The following is a 27407-nucleotide window of genomic DNA, read 5'->3' on the forward strand; positions in this document are numbered from 1 at the left end:
ATAAACTCAGTGCTCACTTTGTGCCCAAAAGAAATGTGATTCATGAGAGAGCCTGTTTTCACAAACGTAATCAGCGTGTGGGAGAATCTGTGGAGTCATTTGTGCGCAGCCTGTATGAATTAGCTGAATTCTGTGAGTTTGGTGTTGCTAAAGAAGAGCAAATCAGAGACAGAATAGTTATTGGAATTGCAGATGCTGAAGTCTCCCTGAAGCTGCAGTTAGAGCCTGATTTAACGTTAGAAGGGGCTATTAGGATGGCCCGCCAGAGTGAACTGGTGAAAAAGCAAAGTGCTGATCTGAGGTCTGAGAGTATTGTGGATGAAGTGCAACAGTCTAGAAAAATTACTAGTGAAAGGCACAGTGTGAGCGGTAGATCAAAAGTATTGGAAAGGCCTAGAAGTGGATGGGCGCAACATGGCCGATGCACACGGTGCTACCGGGCTCATGATCAGAGTGCTATATGCCCGGCCAGAGATAAAAGATGCAGAAAATGTAACAGAATAGGCCATTTTGAAGTGGTGTGTAAAACTGAATACATTAAGGAGATGCAGGTGGACAGTGACCAGGAGGGTCAGGAAGTGTCTTTTGTGGGGTCTGTTGTGGAACGGACAAGCTCAGAGGAAGATTGGAAAGTTACTTTTACTGTAATGGGAGCCAAAGTTGATTTTAAGATTGACACAGGAGCAGATATCACTGTAATGTCTTTTGCTGAATTTATAAAACTGCCTAGACAGCCCCAGCTGGCGAAGGTTACTACAAATGTTCATAGTCCTGGTGGCCGCATTGATTGTGTGGGGAAATTTCTTGCCAGCTGTGAGTACAAACAAAAAAAGTTCACCATGTGGGTGCATGTGATCCGAGGTCAGTGGGTTAACAGTTTATTGAGCAGAAAAGCAGCCTGTGACTTGGGCCTCGTGGCCAGAGTGAATGAGATCTCTGAAGATATGTTTGGCGAGTTGGGCCTACTGAGCTGCAAACCTGTCCGTATAGCACTTAAAAGTGACGCAGTCCCGTACAGTATTTCTACTCCTCGTAGAATTCCGTTCCCGCTCATGCCTCAAGTGGAGAAAGAGCTCATGCGCATGAAGTCTATGGGGGTTATTGAAGAGGTTGTTGAAGCAACTGATTGGTGTGCCCCCATTGTTCCAGTTGCAAAGAAAAACGGAAAGGTGCGCATCTGTGTGGACCTGAAAAGGTTGAATGAGGCAGTGAAGAGGGAAAGATTTGTGCTGCCGACACTGGAAGATATAGCCCCGAAGTTGGCTGGGGCGAAGTTCTTTTCCACATTAGACGCTTCTAGCGGCTTTTGGCAGATCCCCCTGGATCCAAAGTGCCGCAAACTGACTACCTTTATCACTCCGGTAGGTCGGTTCTGTTTCTGCAGACTTCCCTTTGGGATATCCTCCGCTCCTGAGATCTTTCAGAGGGAAATGAGTTCTCTCCTGAGTGGCCACGTGGGCACAGCAGTCGTCATGGACGACATTCTAGTGTATGGGTCTACAGTGGAGGAGCATGATCAGCGTTTGAGTTGTGTGCTGCAGGCTATCAAAGAGTCTGGGCTGAAGCTGAATAAAGAAAAATGTCATTTTAGGAAAACTGAATTATGCTACTTTGGGCATATCATCAACGGGGATGGCATCAAGCCGGACCCCGAGAAAATTCGGGCTATCGAACAGATGAAAAGCCCTTCGGATGTACATGAGCTGAGACAGATATTGGGCCTTGTAAATTACGTGGGCAAGTTTCTTCCAGATTTATCTACAGTTTTGCACCCTATCACAGAGTTGCTTAAGAAAGATGTTGCCTGGGTCTGGGGACCCTCACAAGAAAAAGCGTTCCTGCATGCTAAGTCCCTGCTGGGGTCTGCCCCAGTGCTGGGGTTCTACGACCCTTCAAAAAAGACTGTGGTTAGTGCTGATGCAAGCAGTTATGGGTTGGGGGCTGCACTCCTGCAACTGAACGACAACAAACTACAGCCCATCGCCTACTGTTCCCGCACACTGATGGCTGCGGAGTCAAAATACGCTCAAATTGAGAAAGAGTGCCTGGCTGCAGTTTGGGCCTGTGAACGCTTTCAGCGTTATCTAGTGGGTTTGGAGAAATTTAGTCTGGAAACTGACCACAAACCGCTAGTCCCTCTTATCAATTCTTATGACATCGACAAAACACCCTTGAGATGCCAGAGACTTTTAATGAGACTGCTCAGGTTCAATGTTCAGGCAGTGCATGTGCCGGGGAAGCAGCTGGTTGTGGCAGATACACTGTCCAGGCTCCCGCTGGCTGCTGCTGAAGAATCCTCCACAGAGTCGGATGTAAAAGTGTATGTTGATTCAGTTCTGGCCTCTAAGTCCATTTCTTCAAGGAAACTGGAAGAGATAAAGAAAGAGACATATTTGGACACAGATCTGCAAGAAGTTATAAGGTACATAAGAGATGGCTGGCCCGAGAGCCGGGCAGCCTGGATGTCTTTAAATGCTTACCAGCCAGAGAGGTCGCAGCTCACGGAGCTGGAGGGGTTGGTGCTGTTCCAAGACCGTATTGTAATTCCTGTCAGCATGAGGAAGGAGATGTTAAACAGGATTCACGATGGCCACTTAGGCATTACAAAGTGCAGAGAAAGAGCAGCTACAGCTGTGTGGTGGCCTGGGATCAGCTCCGACATTGCAAATCACGTGTCTAAATGTGCCTTTTGCCGGGAACGCCGGCCTACTCAGAGAAGGGAGCCCTTAATGTCTACTCCGCTGCCTGCGGGGCCGTGGCAGAAAATAGCTGCTGATTTGTGCGAACTGCACGGGAAAAAGTTTCTTGTTGTTATCGACTACTATTCCAGGTATTTGGAAATAGCACCCCTGAATGATATCACAAGTCAGGCCGTTATCATTCGCCTGAAGAGCTTGTTCGCCCGCTGGGGCATTCCAATGGAGCTGGTGAGTGATAATGGCATGCAGTTCGCTTCTACAGAGTTCAGTGCTTTCAGCAGGGAATATGATTTTGTACATTCCACGTCAAGTCCACATTATCCGCAGGCCAACGGAATGGCTGAAAGGGCAGTTCAAACAACAAAATTCATTCTAAAGCAATCTGAACCGTACCTAGCCCTCTTGTCATACAGGGCGACGCCCATTCAAGCCACCGGGTTTAGCCCGGCACAGCTGATGCTAGGACGCCAGATTCGCACCACTTTACCCTCAGTGGGTGTCTTCAAGCCGCCTGGCCCTGTTCCTCGGGACGAAGTCCTTAGGAGGGATGAAGAGGCCAAAAAGGGTTATCGTTTCTTCTACGACAGGAGACATTCTGTCAGGCCTTTACAGGAACTGAAAGCGGGCCAAAGTGTCAGAATTAAACTGGATGATGAGAAGAAATGGAAGACGCCTGCTACGGTAGTGGGCCGCTCTCCAGAACCAAGGTCTTACACAGTCCTTACAGAGGGAGGGACGGTTACACGCCGTAACCGAAGACATCTTCAGCCTGTACCTGAGAGTCTGGAACCGGATACCTCAGTACCACCGCCGGTGGGATCTCCTGTTCTAAGAGAGGTGCCTTCCCCTCAGCAAGATCATAGCGGGGATATATCTTTGCCTCCAGCAGACTCTTGTTCACCATCTTCTGTATCAGAGGACAGTTCATGCAAAGTTACATCAAGCGGAAGAGTGGTGAGGCTTCCGGCCCGATACAGGGACTGACTTTAGCTAGAACAGTGACCGGAAGTATGGGCAGAATAATCCCATGGTCACTGTGGACTAGGGTAGTCTACCCCGATGTCCAAGTCAGGATGTAATTTATTTGTTCATGTTTTCTAATCTATCTGTTTTTATAATGTTCTAAAACAAAATGTTGTTGTATACCCTGTTGGTGTACCTTGTTATTTAATATATGCAAATGTATGCTTTGCCTTTGAAAAAGGGGAAGATGTGATGATAGCAGGATGTGATGTCACTAGCATGTGGGCGGGGCTTAGGTCCGGTGTCTGTGTCGCAGTTAGTTTAGTACAATCAACCTGACTAGATGTGTATTGCTATGCTCAGTAATAAAATAGAGTTGTACCATCATTGCTGTGTCCTGCATATGTCCTGCATCTCATGACAGACACCTCACATGAGGGTCAGTATTATATTTCAGTGTTACATAATCAGGCCCTAAATGAGAAGCAATTTAATCTTACCATTGCCAATATTCCCTTTCTCTTGTATTGCATTTTTAAGAATATTGTTTAAACAGAAGAGATGACTAATTTATTGTATTTATAAATAAAAATGTCTTACCCCCTTATAGATTTGTTTTTTTATATTATATTTTTGTATGGTATTGTGTATTTTAGATTTAAAAATTGAACGCTGTTACTCTTTTTACATGTCGTTAGTAATATTAGAATAAATGTTTATGAATATTGGCATTCAGCTTTCAGTTTGTAATTAAGGTCAAAAAGTCAATATTATATTATTTATTTCAATATACACATTATGACTTTATTTTAAATTATTAGAAGCACTTTCTTGTCCATATTATAACATTAAATTATATGTGAAATACAATATTCAATATTCTTTTTATTGTATTCGCAAAAAACTTGACTTTTAATAGGTTAATGATTGGAATGATAATATTCTTGATTAGACAGATACAGTATATAGATGATAGATAGATACATTTATAGCTATAATTTTAATTATCTGGATTGGTAACTCAAATTATGAAATTAAAGGAAAGTAGGGTATCCAAAAAATGAAATAGCTTCAGAAATAAATATATGGTATCTGCTCAAGAAAATATGCTGTAAATGTGATGAGAGTTTCTTTTCTTAGAAAATAGAAAATGAACCTCCTGTTCAATGCAAGACATGTGGCATAATTTACAACATAATGCATTTTGCAAAATTAGATATAATTATTTTGTATTTCTTTTCTTTGCCTCCTTTTCAACAGCAAGAATAAGCATATGCCTGTTCAGATTTGTTTGCAATGAAAATTAAAAGCTAAACAGTAAGAACAAATGTTAAATAATTGATTGTGTAACTTGCTATTTGTATTTACAAAAAGCTTTATGTAGAATAGTGATGGCCAACAAATCAATATTATAGTCAAACAACTGCTGGTCCTGATCTTAAAGATTAGAATGTACAGCTAGTGCTGTGGATTGGATTATTGGTGTTTTCCACTCAACACCAGCAGTGTTCTTCTACTGTGTGTTTAACTGCTTTGCAGGGGTAAAACACCCAGTAGTCTTGGGTCGATAGCCTTAAAATAACATGCTTTAATGGATTAGAGAATGTGATTTTTTGAATAATAATGGCCCTTTAAGGGCCACATATGAATGATTAGCTATTAAGTGAGGCACAAGTGATATCGTCTTTTCACAAGCATTTTTAATTTTGATATTACAAGTAGACTGAGAACGAGATATTGCTAGCACAATCTTGATTTACGCAAGAATCCTTGCTGTTATCTCAGAGCAGTGGTTAAAAATTAATTAAAAAGTTGCACAAAACACTTCACAAACACATGTACAGTTACACTCATAATAACACTGTCTAATAAAAATTATTTTAAAAAATATTGCATTAAAATATTATAAAGGCTAAAAGATATGAGTTCTCGGGTGTTAGAAAAAAAAAGGCGCAGATGGGCATTAACATTGAGATACATACATATAAATGTCTAAAGATGTATATGTGTATGTATATATATTTTTTTAAAAAAATGAGCATATTACAGTATGTGATCATGTTTGCACATATGACAGTATGTGATGAGGTATGCACATATTACAAAATAACATGGAATGTGAATGTAATGCTCTTGGGATACTCCTCTATTAGACCGAACTCGGCCAGTAGTCTTGTTATCCTGGCGTTGAACCGGAATGATAGGGAATATCCCAGAGCAGAGAAGGTTTGCAAGATGAGATAAGTGGCACTTACTACAGGCAGGACAGTCCTTGGCAGCAACAGACTGGAAACCAGAGAAAGGTAGTTCAAGAGTAAACCACTAGGATGATCAGGCAGGCATACATACAGTTCGGTGATCAAAGGAATGGGATAGCGATTCTTGATAGTTATGTTGTTCAAGGCCCTGCAGTCGATGCAGGATCTGAGCCCACTATTCTTCTTACTGACGAAAAAATGCCTGCCCCAGCAGGAGAGTAGGAAGGGTGAATGAAAAATTTAGCTAGGTTCTCTTGGATGTACTCCTCCATGGATTTGGTTTCAGCTTTGGAGAGTGGATAAATCCTCCCTTTAGGAAGTGGGGCTCCTGGAAAGAGGTCGATCTTGCAGTCATAAGGACGGTGGGGTGGCAGCACGTAGGCTGCTTTTTTCTCAAACACATCTGCAAAGTCCACATATACTGCAGGAAGGTTTGGAGGAGTCTGTATACTGGCTATGGGGATGAGGGACAGAGGAGTGACTTTAGCAAGGCAGGAGTGGAAACAGGAGGTACCCCAGGAGGCCAGTTGTCCTTCAGCCCAGTTGAACTGTGGATTGTGTACCCGAAGCCAAGGAAGACCAATGATGACAGGTTGTGCTTAGGAATGAATGACCTCAAACTGCAGCTGTTCAGTATGAAGGACTCCCACAGTCAGGGGTGCTGACTCAAAATGGATCAACCCTGAAACAAGGAGGTGCCATCCAGAGTAGTTGTTTTGATACAATGTCTTTTCTGCAGAAGAGGCAAGCCAGCTTGGATCATAAAACGATAATCCAGAAAGTTTCCAACTGCCCCAGAATCAATGAAGGCTTGAGTGTGGACTGTATTCTGAAGGAAGGTAAGGGTTATAGGCACCAGAATCCGAGTGGAATGAGGGGATTTAGTAGTGATCATGCTTAGAGGTACCCCAGTGTTATCCCCTAAGCATTGACTTTTTCCGGTTGAATGTCACAGTCCTTTAGTTGGTGGGTGTTAGACCCACAATAAAAGCATAGTCTCAATCTCCTTCTTCTCTGTCTTTCAGATTCTGAAGGTTTGAAGGAGGAGAGATCCATGGGTTCCTCCACTGGGGTAACTGGAGCTGTTGAAGGGGAAGACAATACAGTCAAAGCCGGACGCATAGGAGGACAGGAGGGAAGGAGCCTCCTGGTTCTGTCTCTTTCGGCTTGTCCAGGCTGATACAAAGCGATATAAAGTCATCCAAAGAAGAAGGTACGTCACGATAAGTGAGTTCATCTTTGATGCGTTCATGCAGACACCTCCTAAAGGCTGCCTTGAGAGCACTGCGATCCCAAGTGGTTTCAAGTGCCAAGGTGCAAAACTCGATGGCAAATTGTGCCACAGTTCTATTACCCTGGTGGAGGTCAAGGAGAGAAAATTCTGCAACAGAGGTATGGCCAGAAGTCCCAAACACAGAAGATAATGCACAAATGAAATCATCAGCATCATGCAGGAGTGGAGCGTTCTGTTCCAAAAGGGGAGAGACCCAGGCTAGGGCCTTGTCTTTCAGTAAGGAAATGATAAAGGTGACCCTTGACTGGTGAGACTGAAAGGTGTGAGGATCACTGCGGAAGTGCAGCCTGCATTGGTTAAGAAAACCCCTGCAATCCGTAGTACGTTCATACTTTTCAGGCAATAGTATACGGGGTATACTTCCAGAAGCAGAGGAAGAAGCCATAGTACTAGAAGTAGAGACTGGTGGTACAACAACAGGAGTATTCCTCGCTGTAACTAGTAAGGAGAGTTGAGCGGTAATAGCCTCTAGCTTGGAATCCATATTCTGCAACTGTGTGATATGGCTTCCCAACATCTTTCCCTGTAGATAAACTGCTTGTGCCACCTCATCTGGCTCCATGACCCAAGTATAATGTAATGCTCGTGGGATACTCCTCTATCAGACCGAACTCGGCCAGTAGTCTTGTTATCCCGGCGTCAAGCCGGAATGATAGGGAATATCCCAGAGCAGAGAAGGTTTGCAAGATGAGATAAGTGGCACTTACTACAGGCAGGACAGTCCTTGGCAGCAACAGACAGGAAACCAAAGATAGGTAGTTCAGGAGTAAACCACTAGGATGGTCAGGCAGGCAAGGATCAGCAACAGTAAGGCAGTCCAGAGGTAAACCACTAGGATGGTCAGGCAGGCAGGGATCGGCAACAGTAAGGCAGTCCAGAGGTAAACCACTAGGATGGTCAGGCAGGCAGGGTTTGGCAACAGTAAATCAATCCAGCAGTTAAGGGTTCAACAGACAGAGTGGTCAGACAAGCAAGGTTCATCAGCACTATATCAATCCAGCAGTTTAAGGGTTAAACAGGCAGAGTGGTCAGACAGGCAAGGTTCAGCAACAATATAACAGTCCAGCAGTTAAGGGTTAAACAGGCAGAGTGGTCAGACAAGCAAGGTTCAGCAGCAGTATATCAATCCAGCAGTTTAAGGGTTAAACAGGCAGAGAGGTCAGACAGGCAAGGTTCAGCAACAATATAACAGTCCAGCATACAAATAAGCACAACCCAGGAGAACAGTAAGTAACACCTATACTTGGGCAGTGATAGGTTTGACTGAGTTACTTACATAGGCACAGGATTCGCGCCACAGGAGATCCTAACCGGCTTCTGAGGGAGAAAGTGTGCAGCAATGACGTCACCGCCGCATGCAGAGAGAAGCCGACTCCCCCCTAGGCAACGAGCATACAGGTCGCGCAGCGTGACAGTGAAATATTCATATTTTCACGTTGGGTTAGCGCTATTGCGAATATCTCATTGTGTGCGCAAGAGAGTGGATGTTTTATCAAGTTTGTTGACTTCTATGGGGTAATGCGAAAATTTGATTGCGATTTTTTGAATTTCAACTTTAAAAGTGATTTGGGTTACTGCTAGCACAAAATAAGTTTTTTTTAACTTAACTAACTAAGCTTAACTCTAGAGGAGTTTTCACTACCGCGGAGAAAAATATACCGCGCCACTTGTAATCTAGCCCTAAATACACAAATAATAATATATTTCCTAAATAAAGTAGAACAGAGCTAGGTTTATGTTGCAGGATACCCTCTGTCTGCTTTTCCCCCCTCCATAGTGCTCTTGAGTTCATCATACCTTGATTTCCCACCCACAGACACTCCAATGCATTAATTTTAGTTTTGCTTTTTTTTTTCAGTGGCTTCAATGACTATGGCACACATTTTTAGTTCCGCTCCTTCCTAGGTGCTGGATAAACTAGAGGGCCGAATGTGGCCCACATTTTAATCATTGATTGTGAACAAAAAAGTTATATTTTTGGAATATTGTTAATATGTCCCCTTCATAAATTTGAAATTGATGCTGGGAGTACCTTTGGCTAAGAGAGGTGGGAATCCTTTCTTTCTATTACTCCTCTATGAAAATATTTCTACTTTGGCTACTCCTGTAGGTGGTTTGATATTTATGGAATGAAAACAATTGTATGTAAGTGCACCAGATGGAGTACCAATGGCGCACTGTAACAAACTAGGGGGCACCCACCAATATTCAGTGATACCAGTATGTGAGACAAACACAAGGAACCTAGTATATCTAAATAAATATACACATGTACATACCTAAAAATTTGCGCATATGTGAATATATGTGGCTAAAATGGTGTGAAAAAACAATTATATAACACTACAAGAAGTGTTAATATAAAGTGCTACAATATAAGATGCAACAATAAAATGTGCAACAGGTAGTGAATATGATGTAACTGTAACAATATCCAATCTAGGTGATATAGATTAGATAAAATGTGACAAAATCAATAACAAATAAAATATCAAAAATAAAAATAATAGCAATAAGGTAGTGTATAATTAATCACTACAACATTAGAAAGTGTAAAAATAAAACCACAATTGGGCACAGTTAAAGAGAGTCCACAAGTGTATGATCAGGGAATGACATAAAATATGTCCTTAAATGAATGAAATTTGCAATGTAATGTTCCTTTAATCAGATGGTGATCCACAAACCAAAACCCATTGGACATACTGGCTTCAGAGTGGATAAGTGACCCAGCGATTCGGCTCTCCAATGGTAGGGATCCTGAGTCCCAAACAATACTAGAGATATATGAGTAAGGAAAAATGGAGGCGCTTCATAGGGTGAATATGTTAGGACCAGTAAAATGCTGCAAGAAACAGACAAATGGCAACTCACGTGTTTTCAGGCACCACCAGTGGTGCGTGAGAGGCGAGCTGGGGCACACTGGTCCCCCCAGCAAGACAATCCCTGGTTATTTCAGGAAGCTTGAGTGGAAACAGATCCCCAACACGGCATCAACACAGTTCTGTAGAAAGGATTCCTGCAGGGTGTCAGCTCAATTAGCTGAATGTGCAAACAGTTTAGACAGACAAGCTGGAAGGCAGTGCAAAAGAGCACTCAGGTTGCCAATTAGGCAATGAAAGGTGATAAAAAGTGCTGCTGAGATTGTATATAACGTATTCAATTGAATGATAGTTCCAGTTAAAATGGATTTATTTAAAAGCAATTCATTTCTCAGCGGATATACCACTGTTTCATCAAACTAATCTTGCAGCATTTCACTTGTCCTAACATACTCACCCTATGAAGCTCCTCCATTTCTCCTTTCTCATATATCTCTAGTACGGTTTGATATTTATGGCAATAACTTGCGTCTTAGAAAGATATTCAGCCTCTCACAGGGCAGACTTATCCCTGTCAAATAAGGGATCTCATGTCTGTAATGCTAATTAAAAGTCAAAGGAGCACATTTAACTTAATACAGGAAGACAATGTTCCTAGACAGGTTGCTGTTCCATAATCACTATTGCAGAAGCCAATTGCTTGCGCTTCCCCCCTGCTCTCCCCCAATGGAGAAGAGTTTGTCCGTCATCCCAGGCTTGTCAACCAGAAGTGCAGGAGGTCTTCCAACCCCATCTTTTTAAATTGAGCATCACATCAGATCAGGATGACTGTCAATCAATACATTGTGTGAGAACAGAAGGAGTGGCTGCACAAGCAATTGCTTGTGCAATATTAACCACTTTTGATAAATGGGGCCCAAATAGGGTTGCCACCCTACCCATGTTTTCTTCGACAGTTATAAGCTACAGATGCTGTAGGGTGTGCTGGGAGGAACATGTATTGTGCTGTTCATCAGCGTTATTCATGTGATGTCAAGAGACACAATACATGTTCCGCCCTGCTTACCCTGCAGCATGCATAACTTATAAGTGTCCAGGAAAATAAGGCTGAGATGGCAACCCTAGATCCAAAGCTGTATCCACAGATTGATAAATGAAGCCAATATTCTTTTTGGTAGTAATAGAGGTGACATCTGTTCCATGTTTAATGGTGCTTAAGAATGAAACTGGTTCCAGCATATAAGGAATTACCATTGTAAAATCTATGGAAAATGTATATGTATTTGTTTGGTTACAAGTTGAAAGTAAAAAGTTATCGCTCATGTGATAACCCTAAAAAGTGCCCTGAAAGGGGCATTGAGCTCTTTTGCTGCCTAGTGAATAAAAAATAAACCCTAATCTAAAAAAAAAAGTTAAATGCGTTTGAGTAATCACATTTATTTTCAACTTGTAATACGAGCCTACATTACGGTTTAACATTACCCATGGAAAATATGGGGAGGGTAAATAACCGTGATTTTGCACACAATATTTGCGGTAATTTTAACAGCGTGCCACTTTTAATATGGATTTGATCGTAAGGAACGATAGCGCTCCACTCGTAATCTATTTGTGCATGGAATCATGAAAAGTCTGAAATAGAAAATTGATGTTATTGACGTGCCTATGATATTTTCCATGGCTTTAAAAATGGAAAAAAAAAAAATATGCTACAATGCATTTTACTAAAGCACCATGGAATACATGGCTTTAATGTGTTTGATCTAACACACAAAAGTACATTTTCAATGACATTATCAATAACATGACTGACAGCATCGCATATGGCATAATAGATTATATCCACCTTTAGCATAGCTGATCACATGACTATGGTATCCCCAATGATGTCACACTTAACGTTAAAGAACAGTCAAGTCCAAAAAAAAACTTTCATGTTTCTGATAGGGCATGCAATTTTAAACAACTTTCCAATTTACTTTTATCACCAATTTTGCTTTGTTCTCTTGGTATTCTTAGTTGAAAGCTAAACCTAGGAGGTTCATATGCTAATTTCTTAGACCTTGAAGGCCGCCTCTAATCTAAATGCATTTTGATAGTTTTTCACCACTAGAGGGCATTAGTTCACGTATTACGTATAGATAACATTGAGCTCATGCACGTGAATTTACCATGGAGACAGCTCTGGTTGGCTAAAATGCAAGTCTGACAGAGAAAGAACTGAAATAAGGGGGCAGTCTGCTGAGGCTTAGGTACAAGGTAATTACAGAGGTAAAACGTGTATAATTATAACTGTGTTGGTTATGGGGAATTGGTAATTAAAGGGACAGTATACACTCATTTTTATATAACTGCATGTAATAGACACTACTATAAAGAATAAGATGCACAGATACTGATATAAAAATCCAGTATAAAACTGTTTAAAAACTTACTTAGAAGCTGTCAGTTTGGCTCTGTTGAAAAGGCAGCTGGAAAGCCCACTGCAAGTGGCAAATAAGACACTCCCCCTCCCCCTTCTTTTGCATATGAAAAGACCCTTTACACAAACAGCAGCAAGCTGGAGAAGGTAGCTGACAGTATTCACATAAAACTTTGGGGCTTGGTTAGGAGTCTGAAAATCGGAGCAATGTTATTTAAAAATAAGCAAAACTATACATTTATTTTTAAAAAAAAACTTTATGGGCTATATAAATAGATCATCTACAAAACATTTATGCAAAGAAAAAATGAGTGTATAATGTTCCTTTAAGGGATTATCTATCTTTTAAAACAACAAAAATTCTGGTGTTGACTGTCCCTTTAAGTGATGTTTTGGAAAATGCTGAATCAATTGTTATTAGGAACATTGTACATTTCAGATAAGTCTCCTTTTAAATATTTAAAAAAAAAAAGGGGTTATTCTGGGATGGCGCTCAAGAAAGGGGAGCTTAGAGATTAAACACAAAAAATTGCAAATTGATATTTCTAATGAGGGCTAATAGCAATAAACTGTTCCGTAATATAATAAAGCAGTCTTTAAATAGATTCAAATAATTAGATCAAATCTCATAACAATAGTGATATTTATTACATAAGTTATTGCAACAATTAATTAAAATTGATGATGCCGGCATCTAAAAACAATCATAAATGTGCGGTAGGAAATCACAATATATCTATAGGGGTATATATCTTCATCTAGAACACATAAGAATGAGATACATAGCAAATGTTTAAAAACCTGTATCGTCCTGTTTATATCGAAACAGTGTCCAAGGAAGAATTGTTCTATACAAACTTGATAAAAACAATGAACTCCGGTATGTGTGTGTTCCTCTCTCCTCGGTATTGAAAGTTCTTGCAACGGTCTCTGCAAGCGGTGGAGGATGCAATGATCCCCGTGTGAGCACAAACAGGTCCGGGTTGTAGTTCAAAGGGTATTCCGGTGTAAATGACCTTTTGATATTCCCAAGGGTGTAATAACGATCCGAGGTTCAAAAGGCATATTAGTTATACAGATGGATAGGTATGAGTAGGTCCCGGGACAGGGATTACACATATGGAGCCAGCTTAAACCAGGTTTTTAAAAGCTGCTCGATGTACCTGTCCTATCTACTTATGTCTCCAATCTGTTATTGACAAATAAGTTAGTTGGTGTTGTTTAAGATGGCTCCATATGTGTAATCCCTGTCCCGGGACCTACTCATACCTATCCATCTGTATAACTAATATCCCTTTTGAACCTCGGATCGTTATTACACCCTTGGGAATATCAAAAGGTCATTTACACCGGAATACCCTTTAAACTACAACCCGGACCTGTTTGTGCTCACACGGGGATCATTGCATCCTCCACCGCTTGCAGAGACCGTTGCAAGAACTTTCAATACCGAGGAGAGAGGAACACACACATACCGGAGTTCATTGTTTTTATCAAGTTTGTATAGAACAATTCTTCCTTGGACACTGTTTCGATATAAACAGGACGATACAGGTTTTTAAACATTTGCTATGTATCTCATTCTTATGTGTTCTAGATGAAGATATATACCCCTATAGATATATTGTGATTTCCTACCGCACATTTATGATTGTTTTTAGATGCCGGCATCATCAATTTTAATTCATTGTTACAATAACTTATGTAATAAATATCACTATTGTTATGAGATTTGATCTAATTATTTGAATCTATTTAAAGACTGCTTTATTATATTACAGAACAGTTTATTGCTATTAGCCCTCATTAGAAATATCAATTTGCAATTTTTTGTGTTTAATCTTTAAGCTCCCCTTTGTTGAGCGCCATCCCAGAATAACCCCCTTTTTTTTCCTTTACATTAAATTGGATTTTATGAGGTTAAACCCATTAGTATTCTCTGGGTATAGGCATTAGAGTAATAGAGTGTTGTATCTCTATAAACGCCCCCCTTTCTTTGCTCCTTTTAAATATGCGCCACACCAGCATAACCTGTCCATTCTGTTCTACCCTTAGGTAATATGCTAAATATTTCTCAAATAGTAATAGTGGACAATAGTAGTGTATAGAATCTTATTCTTAAAGGGACAAGAAACCCCCAAAAAATTATTTCATGATTTAGGTAGAACATACAATTTTAAACAAATTTCCAGTTTACTTCTATTATCAAATTTGCTTCATTCTCTTGGTATCATTTGTTGAAGGAGCAGCAATGCACTACTGGTTTCTAACTGAACACATTGGTGAGTCAATGACAATCTGTGTATTGATGCAGCCACTAATCAGCAGCTAGAACCTAGGTTCTTTGCTGCTCGTGAGCTTACCTAGATAAACCTTTCAGCAAAAGAAAACAAGAGAAGGAAGCAAATTAATTAATAGAAGTAAATTGAAAAGTTGTTTAAAATTGCAAGCTCTGTCTAAAATATATATTTTATTTTAAAAAAAGCCAGCATTTTTTCTTTCCTGATCGTTGTTTTTTGTGAAATCACCTGCTGTTTTTTTTGTGAAATCACATGTGGTCTGATATTATTCTGTGAGTATACTGCACTTATGTATTAAGGTGCTCAGATATACTATGCCAATATGATATTCTTTGAACACAGATACAGTCAGGATTCTTCTGGGAAAATTGTGAAACATAGAGAAAAGTCCTTTGGAGATCCCTTAGAACCAGCGCCTCTATCTGCCAATATACATCTGTCTAAACCATGAATGTCTAATTATGACTTTACTGTCCCTTTAATTATATTCTGGCAATGCACATCGGATGCTGTCTTCAAGAAAATTATGAATGCATAACACATAGCAATTCATAATGGAAATTATGAATCATCTTTTTCCACTGGTTAGAAGCACACGCATTTTGCAAACCAAAATGCATTTCTTATTGACTTACAGCAGAGCTTCCTGACTGAAAAGTATGTGCACTTAAGATATCCTATTTAAAGGTAAACTTCATAGTGAGATTAAAAACAGCAATATTTCCGGTGACATACGGCTAGAATTCTGCTTATGTCTACTGGTTTGTTTTTGTTTTTTGCACTTTTATAGCCATTTGTAGAGAGGAGGCTTTTATTAACCCTATAAAAAGCCTCATTGCATTTCTGATATGGGTTGAAAAAATGCAGTATGTAAAATACTATATATATTCTTATACTATATATTTCTGATCTGTTCTAAATAAAGAGTTATGAATATAAATTACAAAAGATAATTTGTAAGGATAATAATAAATCTATGTATTAATCTGAAATTCACATTTTGATTTGCTTTCATCTTTCAATTTTTACCAGTCCAGGATGCTAACATTAAACTCTGTGAGACACTGTTTTCTGTAGAGTTTCATTACATTCTCACTGGGTGACTGAGGTTTAGCGTTTACCGGATTAGTAAACAAGAGTATTGATCTGATTTTTTTTATTTTATACTAGGGCACTAAAACCATATTTGTAAAATACTAAACCCTAATTTTTTCATGATTCGGATAGAGCATGTAATTTTAAGAAACTTTCTAATTTACTCCTATTATCATTTTTTCTTTGTTTCTTGCTATCTTTATTTTTTTTTAAAAAGAAGGCATCTAAGCTAAGGAGCCAGACAATTTTTGGTTCAGACGCTGGACAGCACTTGTTTACTGGTGGGTGCCTTTAGCCACCAATCAGCAAGCACAACCCAGGTTGTGAACCAAAAATGGGCCGGCTTCTAAACTTACATTCTTGCTTTTCAAATAAAGATAGCAAGAGAATGAAGAAAAAATGATAATAGGTGTAAATTAGAAAGTTGCTTAAAATTGCATGCTCTCTATCTGAATCATGAAAGAAAAAATGTGGCTTCAGTGTCCTTTTAAGCGGTGGTTTACAGAAGATATGCACCCAAATAATATAAGAATTAAAGCGTACATCATATACTTTTCAAACAGATGAAACAAGGTGTGATAAATGTGCCAGCCATGTTGCTATAAGCGTAGCAAATATATTCAATAGATGTTTAAGAACGAGAATACATTTTTCATTTTACTTTTAAAATCATGTTATCTAAATCAACATACAGTATATCATCAAAGATATCACAACATATGACTTTGTTCTTTCTCAGATCCACATTCATGGAACAATATTCTTAATTATTAATAATTAAAGGGACATGAAACCAAAAAAAATCTTGAATGATTCAAATAGAGTTCTACAATTAAATTTTTTTTTTATTTACTTATATTATCAAAATTGTTTTTTTTTCTTGTTATCCTTTGTTGAAGGAGCAGCAATGACAAGAGACATATATGTGCACCCCAAACTTTTGAACACTAGTGTATGTATTTTAAAATGTTTACATTTGTTCCAAGTGTTTATTTATTATACTCTTGTATAACTTTGCAGACTAAGGGTTTCATGTAAGAAGCAGTGGAAGCTTGGTGATTGACAGTCCCTTCTCTTGAGCAATTTGTTGTGTTAGTGAAGGGGCGGGTATGTAATGCTGCATAAGTTTAGAAATTGTTCACACGCCTTTTGATACATCCAGCCGTATGGGCTAGATTACAAATAGAGCATAATCAGTATCTTGCCTGAGACCCTAGATAAAAATAACAAGTGGTGCTCTAATTAACGCTCCCGCCCAAGCGTTAATTGCCCCAGAAGTAATCTTTTTTGCACTCATTGGGTTGTGCTTCTATTATGAGTTGAAAGTAAATTGTTAGAATATTGCGTGCTCGTTCACGTATTCTCCCACAGAAGTCAATGGAGAAAAAAAGTTGAAAAATTCACCCTTATCTTATGCAAACCCGATCACATATTCTCATATGCACTAACCCGACATGAAAATATGAATATTTGACATTCCAATGTTCTTCACGTAGAAGAATATGCTCTATTTATTCATAAATAGATATTTCTACATATATCTGAGGTTTTTTCTTGTACAATATATATATATATTTATATATATATATATATATATATATATATATATATATATGCATGATTATATAGAGATAAAGATATACAGATATATATAGGAATATCTCTTTAGAAATGCTATGTGCAGAACATTGGAATGTGAAATATTTATAGTAAATGCACAGTATAACACTTTATTAAATATGAATATTGCACAATGATTTTACATGTTTTCATCTACTTAACTGCAAAGGGCTCCAATGCACTTATGTATGTGTACACATGCATGTATGTGTTTATATGTGTATGTATGTCTGTAAATACATATATAAACATATAAATACATATGTATAAATATATTGACATACATATAATATATATATATATATATATATATATATATACAGGTGTATAAACATAGAGAGGTATATATATATATATATATATATATATATATATATATATATATATATATACATACATACAACTTTTGAGTGCAATATTTTTTCTTAATAATTAATAATTCCTAATAATTTTTATTAGATGGTGTTATTATGAGTGTAACTATACTTAGTAATATATTTTTGATGTGTTTTGTAAAACTTTTTTTTGTCAAACATTCAACTAGAGCTCAGAAGTTGCTGTAATCATTCTAGTGTAAATTGCGATTGCGCTCAAATGATCGTGTTTACTTTCTGCTTTTAAACTAGTAATAAGCCTGATGAGCGCAAACCTCATAAACTGGCCGTATCATTTTAAAAGAAAGTGAATGAAGAACTATTAGCACTCATATTACACATAAGTGATGAGTTTTGTTATTTGATACCAAAACCCATTAAAATTGACTGAGCTTGGAGGAAAATCAGATCTCCTTATTTTATCACTTTTTGTATACACAAATGCTTACTTATGTTATCTCTGCCTGTATACCAATGCCCAATACTAAAAGAGAACAACTGAAAGTTAACATTTCATTACTTATCTCTTCTACCTTTCACTAGAGTGCAATATCCTCCTTTGGCATTTTACATAGCTTTCCTATAACCAATATTTATGTACTGAGATTTGCAGTATAGGTGCGGAACTGCGGATATCACAGGCAAAAATAGTCTTTTCAAATGCCAAAATAATTATAAAGGATCTATTTGTAAACAGATTAATACACTCCAGCAAGTAATATGAATAATTGGGAACACATTTAATGGGAGTATTGTTTACAGGATATTGTCCTTTTTAACTCAAGCGATGTTAGGGCACAATAGTGCTAATATTTTTGTCATTAATAAAGCATAATATATATTATGATTTTTAAATATATACCTTCCTGTATTGTTTTAGTATTATTGTTATTACCTTTGATAGACACAGTGATAATATCAGTTTAAACTATGTGTGCCTGAGCCTTATCACTAATCATGTCATTGAGTTATATAGTATGTATTAGTCATTATTCCTTGGTGTATCCTGACTTTGATTCTGTAATATCTTTTTATTGCTATGCATGCCTGTGTGTGCAACTTCAACTCTAAATCGGTTTTGTAACTTATAAATGTACCTAGAATCCTTTATCTATGAGTCACAGCACATATAAAAAAAAAATCAATGAAACCTTAGTATAATCTGGGACAATTTAAATGTAGATTAGATAAGAAATTGCAATGTGATTTCTATGGATACTATTAATAGATGGCGTTTGCATATATTTTGTTTCTTTAGCAAAAGTGATAAAAAGGTGATGAAATCATTTTTAAAACAGATATTCTCATATTGTTTTTGTTAAAAATTAAATACTTACAGTGTATCTTTTACTTATAGCTGCTGCAGCATTTTGCAGATTAAAAAAACAAACATATAAGATTTAAACCTTTTAATGTATCATTGAAGATTATAGGCTTATTTATAAAAGTGTCTAATAAGCACACATGCTATACCCATCCCTCATAGAAATACTTTCTATTTGTCCCACAAACACACACTTAATCACTCTCTCTCACTAAAACACTTTCTTTCCATCTCATACATATGAGCACTCTCTCTCTCACACACACACACACATAAATGCTCTTTCTCTTTCTATCTCTCTCTGTCTCAAACACACACATGCTCTCTCACTCTCTATCTCTCTCTCACACACACACATACATTCTCTCTCTCTCTTTCTCTCTCTCTCTCTCTCTCTCTCTCTCTCTCTCTCTCTCACACACACACACAATACACATACAAACTCTTTCTCTCTTTTTCTTTCTCTCTCTCTCTCTCTCTCTTTCTCTCTCTCTCTCTCTCTCTCTCTCTCTCTCTCTCTCTTTCTCACACACATGCACACATGTTGTCTCTCTCCCACACACACAGAATACTCTCTCTCTTACAAACACACACACATTACTTCTCTCTCTTTAACAAGCACACACTCACACACATATGCTCTCTCTCTCTCTTTCTCGCGCACACATTAATACTCTTTCCTTATCTGTCTAACATACTCACACAAACACAAATACACTTTCTCTCACACACGCACACATGTACTCTCTCTCGCACACATACAGACACAAACACACATAAATACACATAAACACAAATACACATACACAAACACTCTCTCTCTCTCAATCTGACAAACACTCTCTCTCTCTATCTCTTGCTCTCACTTTCTCTTACACATTCAAGCTCTCTCTCACTCATACCCATCAGACACACATACAAACTATGGGCCCCATGTACTAAGGGCAATGCGGACAAGGTCCTCAAGTTGAGAACCTTTCCGAACGGCTTTGCATTGAACCCTGTATGTCCAATGCCCAGATGTATCATTACACACTCACTTGAGTGTGTGAAGTCCTGTGAATCGTCCTGAGTGAGCGTGTTCAGGGTGCTTTCAATCTGCCACCTCTGAGGTAGTGGAGAGTGTAACGAGCAGTGGTCTGATGACCTCTGGTTCTTACATTACAGAAAGCAGGCCTGCATGTGTGAGCCTCCCCCGCAAGGGCATAAACGCAGCTTACGCTGCTTAGTACATTGAGAATATATCGTGCTCTTAGTAACATGCAAATAATCTCTATACATTTCTCTCTTTTTCTCTAGAGTGTTCAGTGGGACAGAGAAGGGTCAGTGGGATGCAGGTAGTAAGGAGAGTGTGGTGGGGAGCGGTGCACTGGATCAGAGGGATGGAAAAAGAGAGAGAGAGAACATTGAGAAACAGGTCAGAGTGACAGATGTAGATAGGCTTTAAAGGAACAGAGACCAATAAAATGTAGGGTCAGATTGATAGCCATTCCTGATTCCTTGCACAAATCGCTAGGAAAGGACAAAGGTTTAACCCAAACACATCATGAGCATTGCCTGGTTTAGTTATACGGCAATTATAATTACAAGTGAATGGTAAAAAAGGTTTAGTAGAATATATTATAAAGGTTGACATTTTTTAGTACTCAATATATTTTGAATGGATAGCACCAGAAGCACTTAAAAATATGCGTAACAAAACAAATGTCAAATGTATAATATATTTTTTATAACAATTTTTTAACAGTGAATAAAAGGGATATTGTATATGATCAGGTGATGTTAGGTGCTCAAATACATATGTTTGTGTATTTGTATGTGTGCGTGTGTATATATATATATATTCAAATTTATTAGACATACTGTAAAATATATAGATATGGTCTATAGATTATTTAGAATACTTTACAGCATGTTTAATAATTTTTGAATAAATTATATTAATTTATTTTTATAACCTGCCTTAAGAATGCTAAGGCCTAGATTTGGAGTTTGGCGTTAGCCGTGAAAACCAGCGTTAGAGGCTCCTAACGCTGGTTTTAGGCTACCTCCAGTATTTCGAGTCACTCAAAAAAGGGTCTAACGCTCACTTTTCAGCCGCGACTTTTCCATACCGCAGATCCCCTTACGTCAATTGCATATCCTATCTTTTCAATGGGATCTTTCTAACTCCGGTATTTAGAGTCGTGTCTGAAGTGAGCGTTAGAAATCTAACGACAAAACTCCAGCCGCAGGAAAAAAGTCAGTAGTTAAGAGCTTTCTGGGCTAACGCCGGTTTATAAAGCTCTTAACTACTGTACTCTAAAGTACACTAACACCCATAAACTACCTATGTACCCCTAAACCAAGGTCCCCCCACATCGTCGCCACTCAATTAAATTTTTTTAACCCCTAATCTGCCGACCGCCAACTACGTTATCCTTATGTACCCCTAATCTGCTGCCCCTAACACCGCCGACCCCTATATTATATTTATTAACCCCTAATCTGCCCCCCACAACGTCGCCGCCAGCTACCTACACTTATTAACCCCTAATCTGCCGACCGCAAAACGCCGCCACCTACGTTATCCTTATGTACCCCTAATCTGCTGCCCCTAACACTGCCGACCCCTATATTATATTTATTAACCCCTAATCTGCCCCCCTTAACGTCGCCTCCACCTGCCTACACTTATTAACCCCTAATCTGCCGAGCGGACCGCACCGCTACTATAATAAAGTTATTAACCACTAATCCGCCTCACTAACCCTAGAATAAATAGTATTAACCCCTAATCTGCCCTCCCTAACATCGCCGACACCTAACTTCAATTATTAACCCCTAATCTGCCGACCGGAGCTCACAGCTATTCTAATAAATGTATTAACCCCTAAAGCTAAGTCTAACCCTAACACTAACACCCCCCTAAATTAAATATAATTTTAATCTAACGAAATTAATTAACTCTTATTAAATAAATTATTCCTATTTAAAGCTAAATACTTACCTGTAAAATAAATCCTAATATAGCTACAATATAAATTATAATTACATTGTAGCTATTTTAGGATTAATATTTATTTTACAGGCAACTTTGTAATTATTTTAACCAGGTACAATAGCTATTAAATAGTTAATAACTATTTAATAGTTACCTAGTTAAAATAATTACAAAATTACCTGTAAAATAAATCCTAACCTAAGTTACAATTAAACCTAACACTATACTATCATTAAATTAATTAAATAAAATACCTACAATTACCTACAATTAAACCTAACACTACACTATCAATACATTAATTAAATACAATATCTACAAATAACTACAATGAAATAAACTAACTAAAGTACAAAAAATAAAAAAGAACTAAGTTACAAAAAATAAAAAAATATCTACAAACATAAGAAAAATATTACAACAATTTTAAACTAATTACACCTACTCTAAGCCCCCTAATAAAACAACAAAGCCCCCAAAATAAAAAATTCCCTACCCTATTCTAAATTACTAAAGTTAAAAGCTCTTTTACCTTACCAGCCCTGAACAGGGCCCTTTGCGGGGCATGCCCCAAGAAGTTCAGCTCTTTTGCCTGTAAAAAAAACATACAATACCCCCCCCCCAACATTACAACCCACCACCCACATACCCCTAATCTAACCCAAACCCCCTTAAATAAACCTAACACTAAGCCCCTGAAGATCTTCCTACCTTATCTTCACCATACCAGGTTCACCGATCCGTCCTGAAGAGCTCCTCCGACGCGGAACATCCATCCAGGCCGACGACTGAACGACGAATGACGGTTCCTTTAAATGACGTCATCCAAGATGGCGTCCCTCGAATTCCGATTGGCTGATAGGATTCTATCAGCCAATCGGAATTAAGGTAGGAAAAATCTGATTGGCTGATTGAATCAGCCAATCAGATTTAGCTTGCATTCTATTGGCTGATCGGAACAGCCAATAGAATGCGAGCTCAATCTGATTGGCTGATTGGATCAGCCAATCGGATTGAACTTGATTCTGATTGGCTGATTCCATCAGAATTAAGGTAGGAAAAATCAGATTGGCTGATTGAATCAGCCAATCAGATTTAGCTTGCATTCTATTGGCTGATCGGAACAGCCAATAGAATGCGAGCTCAATCTGATTGGCTGATTGGATCAGCCAATCTGATTGAACTTGATTCTGATTGGCTGATTCCATCAGCCAATCAGAATATTCCTACCTTAATTCTGATTGGCTGATAGAATCCTATCAGCCAATCGGAATTCGAGGGACGCCATCTTGGATGACGTCATTTAAAAGAACCGTCATTCGTCGTTCAGTCGTCGGCCAGGATGGATGTTCCGCGTCGGAGGCCTTCAGGATTCTGCCGCTCCGCTCCAGATGGATGTCGATAGAAGATGCCGCCTGGATGAAGACTTCAATCGGATGGAAGACCTCTTCTGCCCCGCTTGGATGAAGACTTCAATCGGATGGAAGACCTCTTCTGCCCCGCTTGGATGAAGACTTCTACAGGATCATGGACATCTTCAGCCCCCCGCTTGGGCTTGGATCAGGACATCGGAGGAGCTCTTCAGGACGGATCGGTGAACCTGGTATGGTGAAGATAAGGTAGGAAGATCTTCAGGGGCTTAGTATTAGGTTTATTTAAGGGGGGTTTGGGTTAGATTAGGGGTATGTGGGTGGTGGGTTGTAATGTTGGGGGGGGGGTTATTGTATGTTTTTTTTACAGGCAAAAGAGCTGAACTTCTTGGGGCATGCCCCGGAAAGGGCCCTGTTCAGGGCTGGTAAGGTAAAAGAGCTTTTAACTTTAGTAATTTAGAATAGGGTAGGGAATTTTTTATTTTGGGGGGATTTGTTGTTTTATTAGGGGGCTTAGAGTAGGTGAAATTAGTTTAAAATTGTTGTAATATTTTTCTTATGTTTGTAGATATTTTTTTATTTTTTGTAACTTAGTTCTTTTTTATTTTTTTGTACTTTAGTTAGTTTATTTCATTGTAGTTATTTGTAGATATTGTATTTAATTAATGTATTGATAGTGTAGTGTTAGGTTTAATTGTAGGTAATTGTAGGTATTTTATTTAATTAATTTAATGATAGTATAGTGTTAGGTTTAATTGTAACTTAGGTTAGGATTTATTTTACAGGTAATTTTGTAATTATTTTAACTAGGTAACTATTAAATAGTTCTTAACTATTTAATAGCTATTGTACATGGTTAAAATAATTACAAAGTTGCCTGTAAAATAAATATTAATCCTAAAATAGCTACAATGTAATTATAATTTATATTGTAGCTATATTAGGATTTATTTTACAGGTAAGTATTTAGCTTTAAATAGGATTAATTTATTTAATAAGAGTTAATTAATTTTGTTAGATTAAAATTATATTTAATTTAGGGGGGTGTTAGTGTTAGGGTTAGACTTAGCTTTAGGGGTTAATACATTTATTAGAATAGCTGTGAGCTCCGGTCGGCAGATTAGGGGTTAATAATTGAAGTTAGGTGTCGGCGATGTTAGGGAGGGCAAATTAGGGGTTAATACTATTTATTATAGGGTTAGTGAGGTGGATTAGGGGTTAATAACTTTATTATAGTAGCGCTCAGGTCCGCTCGGCAGATTAGGGGTTAATAAGTGTAGGCAGGTGGAGGCGACGTTGTGGGGGGCAGATTAGGGGTTAATAAATATAATATAGGGGTCGTCGATGTTAGGGCAGCAGATTAGGGGTACATAGGGATAATGTAAGTAGCGGCAGATTAGGGGTTAATAATAATATGCAGGGGTCAGCGTTAGGGGTTAATAAGTGTAAGGTTAGGGGTGTTTAGACTCGGGGTACATGTTAGAGTGTTAGGTGCAGACGTAGGAAGTGTTTCCGCATAGCAAACAATGGGGCTGCGTTAGGAGCTGAACGCGGCTTTTTTGCAGGTGTTAGGTTTTTTTTCAGCTCAAACAGCCCCATTGTTTTCTATAGGGGAATCGTGCACGAGCACGTTTTTGAGGCTGGCCGCTTGCGTAAGCAACTCTGGTATCGAGAGTTGAAGCTGCGTTAAAAATGCTCTACGCTCCTTCTTTGGAGCCTAACGCAGCCTTTATGTGGACTCTCAATACCAGAGTTATTTTTATGGTGCGGCCAGAAAAAAGCCGGCGTTAGCTACGCGGGTCCTTACCGACAAAACTCTAAATCTAGCCATAAGTTTCCATGTCTGCTAACCCAAACCACAAGTTCTAAATTGAGAAACGTGATGCGCAAAATGCATATTTTACATTCCTATGTTCTTCACATAGAAAATAATGTACTTTTTATTATTAATATATATATATATATATATATATATATATATATATATATATATATATATATATATATATATATATATATATATATATATATATATATATATATATATACAGGGAGTGCAGAATTATTAGGCAAGTTGTATTTTTGAGGATTAATTTTATTATTGAACAACAACCATGTTCTCAATGAACCCAAAAAACTCATTAATATCAAAGCTGAATAGTTTTGGAAGTAGTTTTTAGTTAGCTATTTTAGGGGGATATCTGTGTGTGCAGGTGACTATTACTGTGCATAATTATTAGGCAACTTAACAAAAAACAAATATATACCCATTTCAATTATTTATTTTTACCAGTGAAACCAATATAACATCTCAACATTCACAAATATACATTTCTGACATTCAAAAACAAAACAAAAACAAATCAGTGACCAATATAGCCACCTTTCTTTGCAAGGACACTCAAAAGCCTGCCATCCATGGATTCTGTCAGTGTTTTGATCTGTTCACCATCAACATTGCGTGCAGCAGCAACCACAGCCTCCCAGACACTGTTCAGAGAGGTGTACTGTTTTCCCTCCTTGTAAATCACACATTTGATGATGGACCACAGGTCCTCAATGGGGTTCAAATCAGGTGAACAAGGAGGCCATGTCATTAGATTTTCTTCTTTTATACCCTTTCTTGCCAGCCACGCTGTGGAGTACTTGAACGCGTGTGATGGAGCATTGTCCTGCATGAAAATCATGTTTTTCTTGAAGGATGCAGACTTCTTCCTGTACCACTGCTTGAAGAAGGTGTCTTCCAGAAACTGGCAGTAGGACTGGGAGTTGAGCTTGACTCCATCCTCAACCCGAAAAGGCCCCACAAGCTCATCTTTGATGATACAAGCCCAAACCAGTGCTCCACCTCCACCTTGCTGGCGTCTGAGTCGGACTGGAGCTCTCTGCCCTTTACCAATCCAGCCACGGGCCCATCCATCTGGCCCATCAAGACTCACTCTCATTTCATCAGTCCATAAAACCTTAGAAAAATCAGTCTTGAGATATTTCTTGGCCCAGTCTTGACGTTTCAGCTTGTGTGTCTTGTTCAGTGGTGGTCGTCTTTCAGCCTTTCTTACCTTGGCCATGTCTCTGAGTATTGCACACCTTGTGCTTTTGGGCACTCCAGTGATGTTGCAGCTCTGAAATATGGCCAAACTGGTGGCAAGTGGCATCTTGGCAGCTGCACGCTTGACTTTTCTCAGTTCATGGGCAGTTATTTTACGCCTTGGTTTTTCCACACGCTTCTTGCGACCCTGTTGACTATTTTGAATGAAACGCTTGATTGTTCGATGATCACGCTTCAGAAGCTTTGCAATTTTAAGAGTGCTGCATCCCTCTGCAAGATATCTCACTATTTTTTACTTTTCTGAGCCTGTCAAGTCCTTCTTTTGACCCATTTTGCCAAAGGAAAGGAAGTTGCCTAATAATTATGCACACCTGATATAGGGTTTTGATGTCATTAGACCACACCCCTTCTCATTACAGAGATGCACATCACCTAATATGCTTAATTGGTAGTAGGCTTTCGAGCCTATACAGCTTGGAGTAAGACAACATGCATAAAGAGGATGATGTGGTCAAAATACTCATTTGCCTAATAATTCTGCACTCCCTGTATATATATATATATATATATATATATATGTATATATATATATATATATATATATATATATATATATATATATATATATATATATATATATATATACTATATATATAGATATCTGATACTGTTCATGCAAAATACCTATCTATACCTATATATCATATCTATAGGAATAAATATGAAGGTATAGATATATACATATATATAGAAATATGTAGTTAGGAATAAAAATGACATTATTCTGTAAATGAAGAACATTAGAATTTGAAATATGTACAGTAAATATACAGT

At 38.3% G+C, this 27407-nt stretch overlaps 1 protein-coding gene across 1 annotated transcript in view; it reads left to right on the forward strand.

The window, feature by feature from the left end:
- LOC128657045 (uncharacterized) overlaps positions 1 to 27407 on the forward strand; it is a 62684-nt gene that overhangs the window by 12633 nt on the left and 22644 nt on the right. The window contains exon 2 of the mRNA XM_053711268.1: positions 20471 to 20588. Coding sequence (XP_053567243.1) covers positions 20471 to 20588 — 118 coding nt within the window. The remainder of the gene's footprint in view (positions 1 to 20470; positions 20589 to 27407) is intronic.

The sequence above is a fragment of the Bombina bombina genome, chromosome 4, assembly GCF_027579735.1.
Source record: "Bombina bombina isolate aBomBom1 chromosome 4, aBomBom1.pri, whole genome shotgun sequence".
Lineage (NCBI taxonomy): Eukaryota > Metazoa > Chordata > Amphibia > Anura > Bombinatoridae > Bombina > Bombina bombina.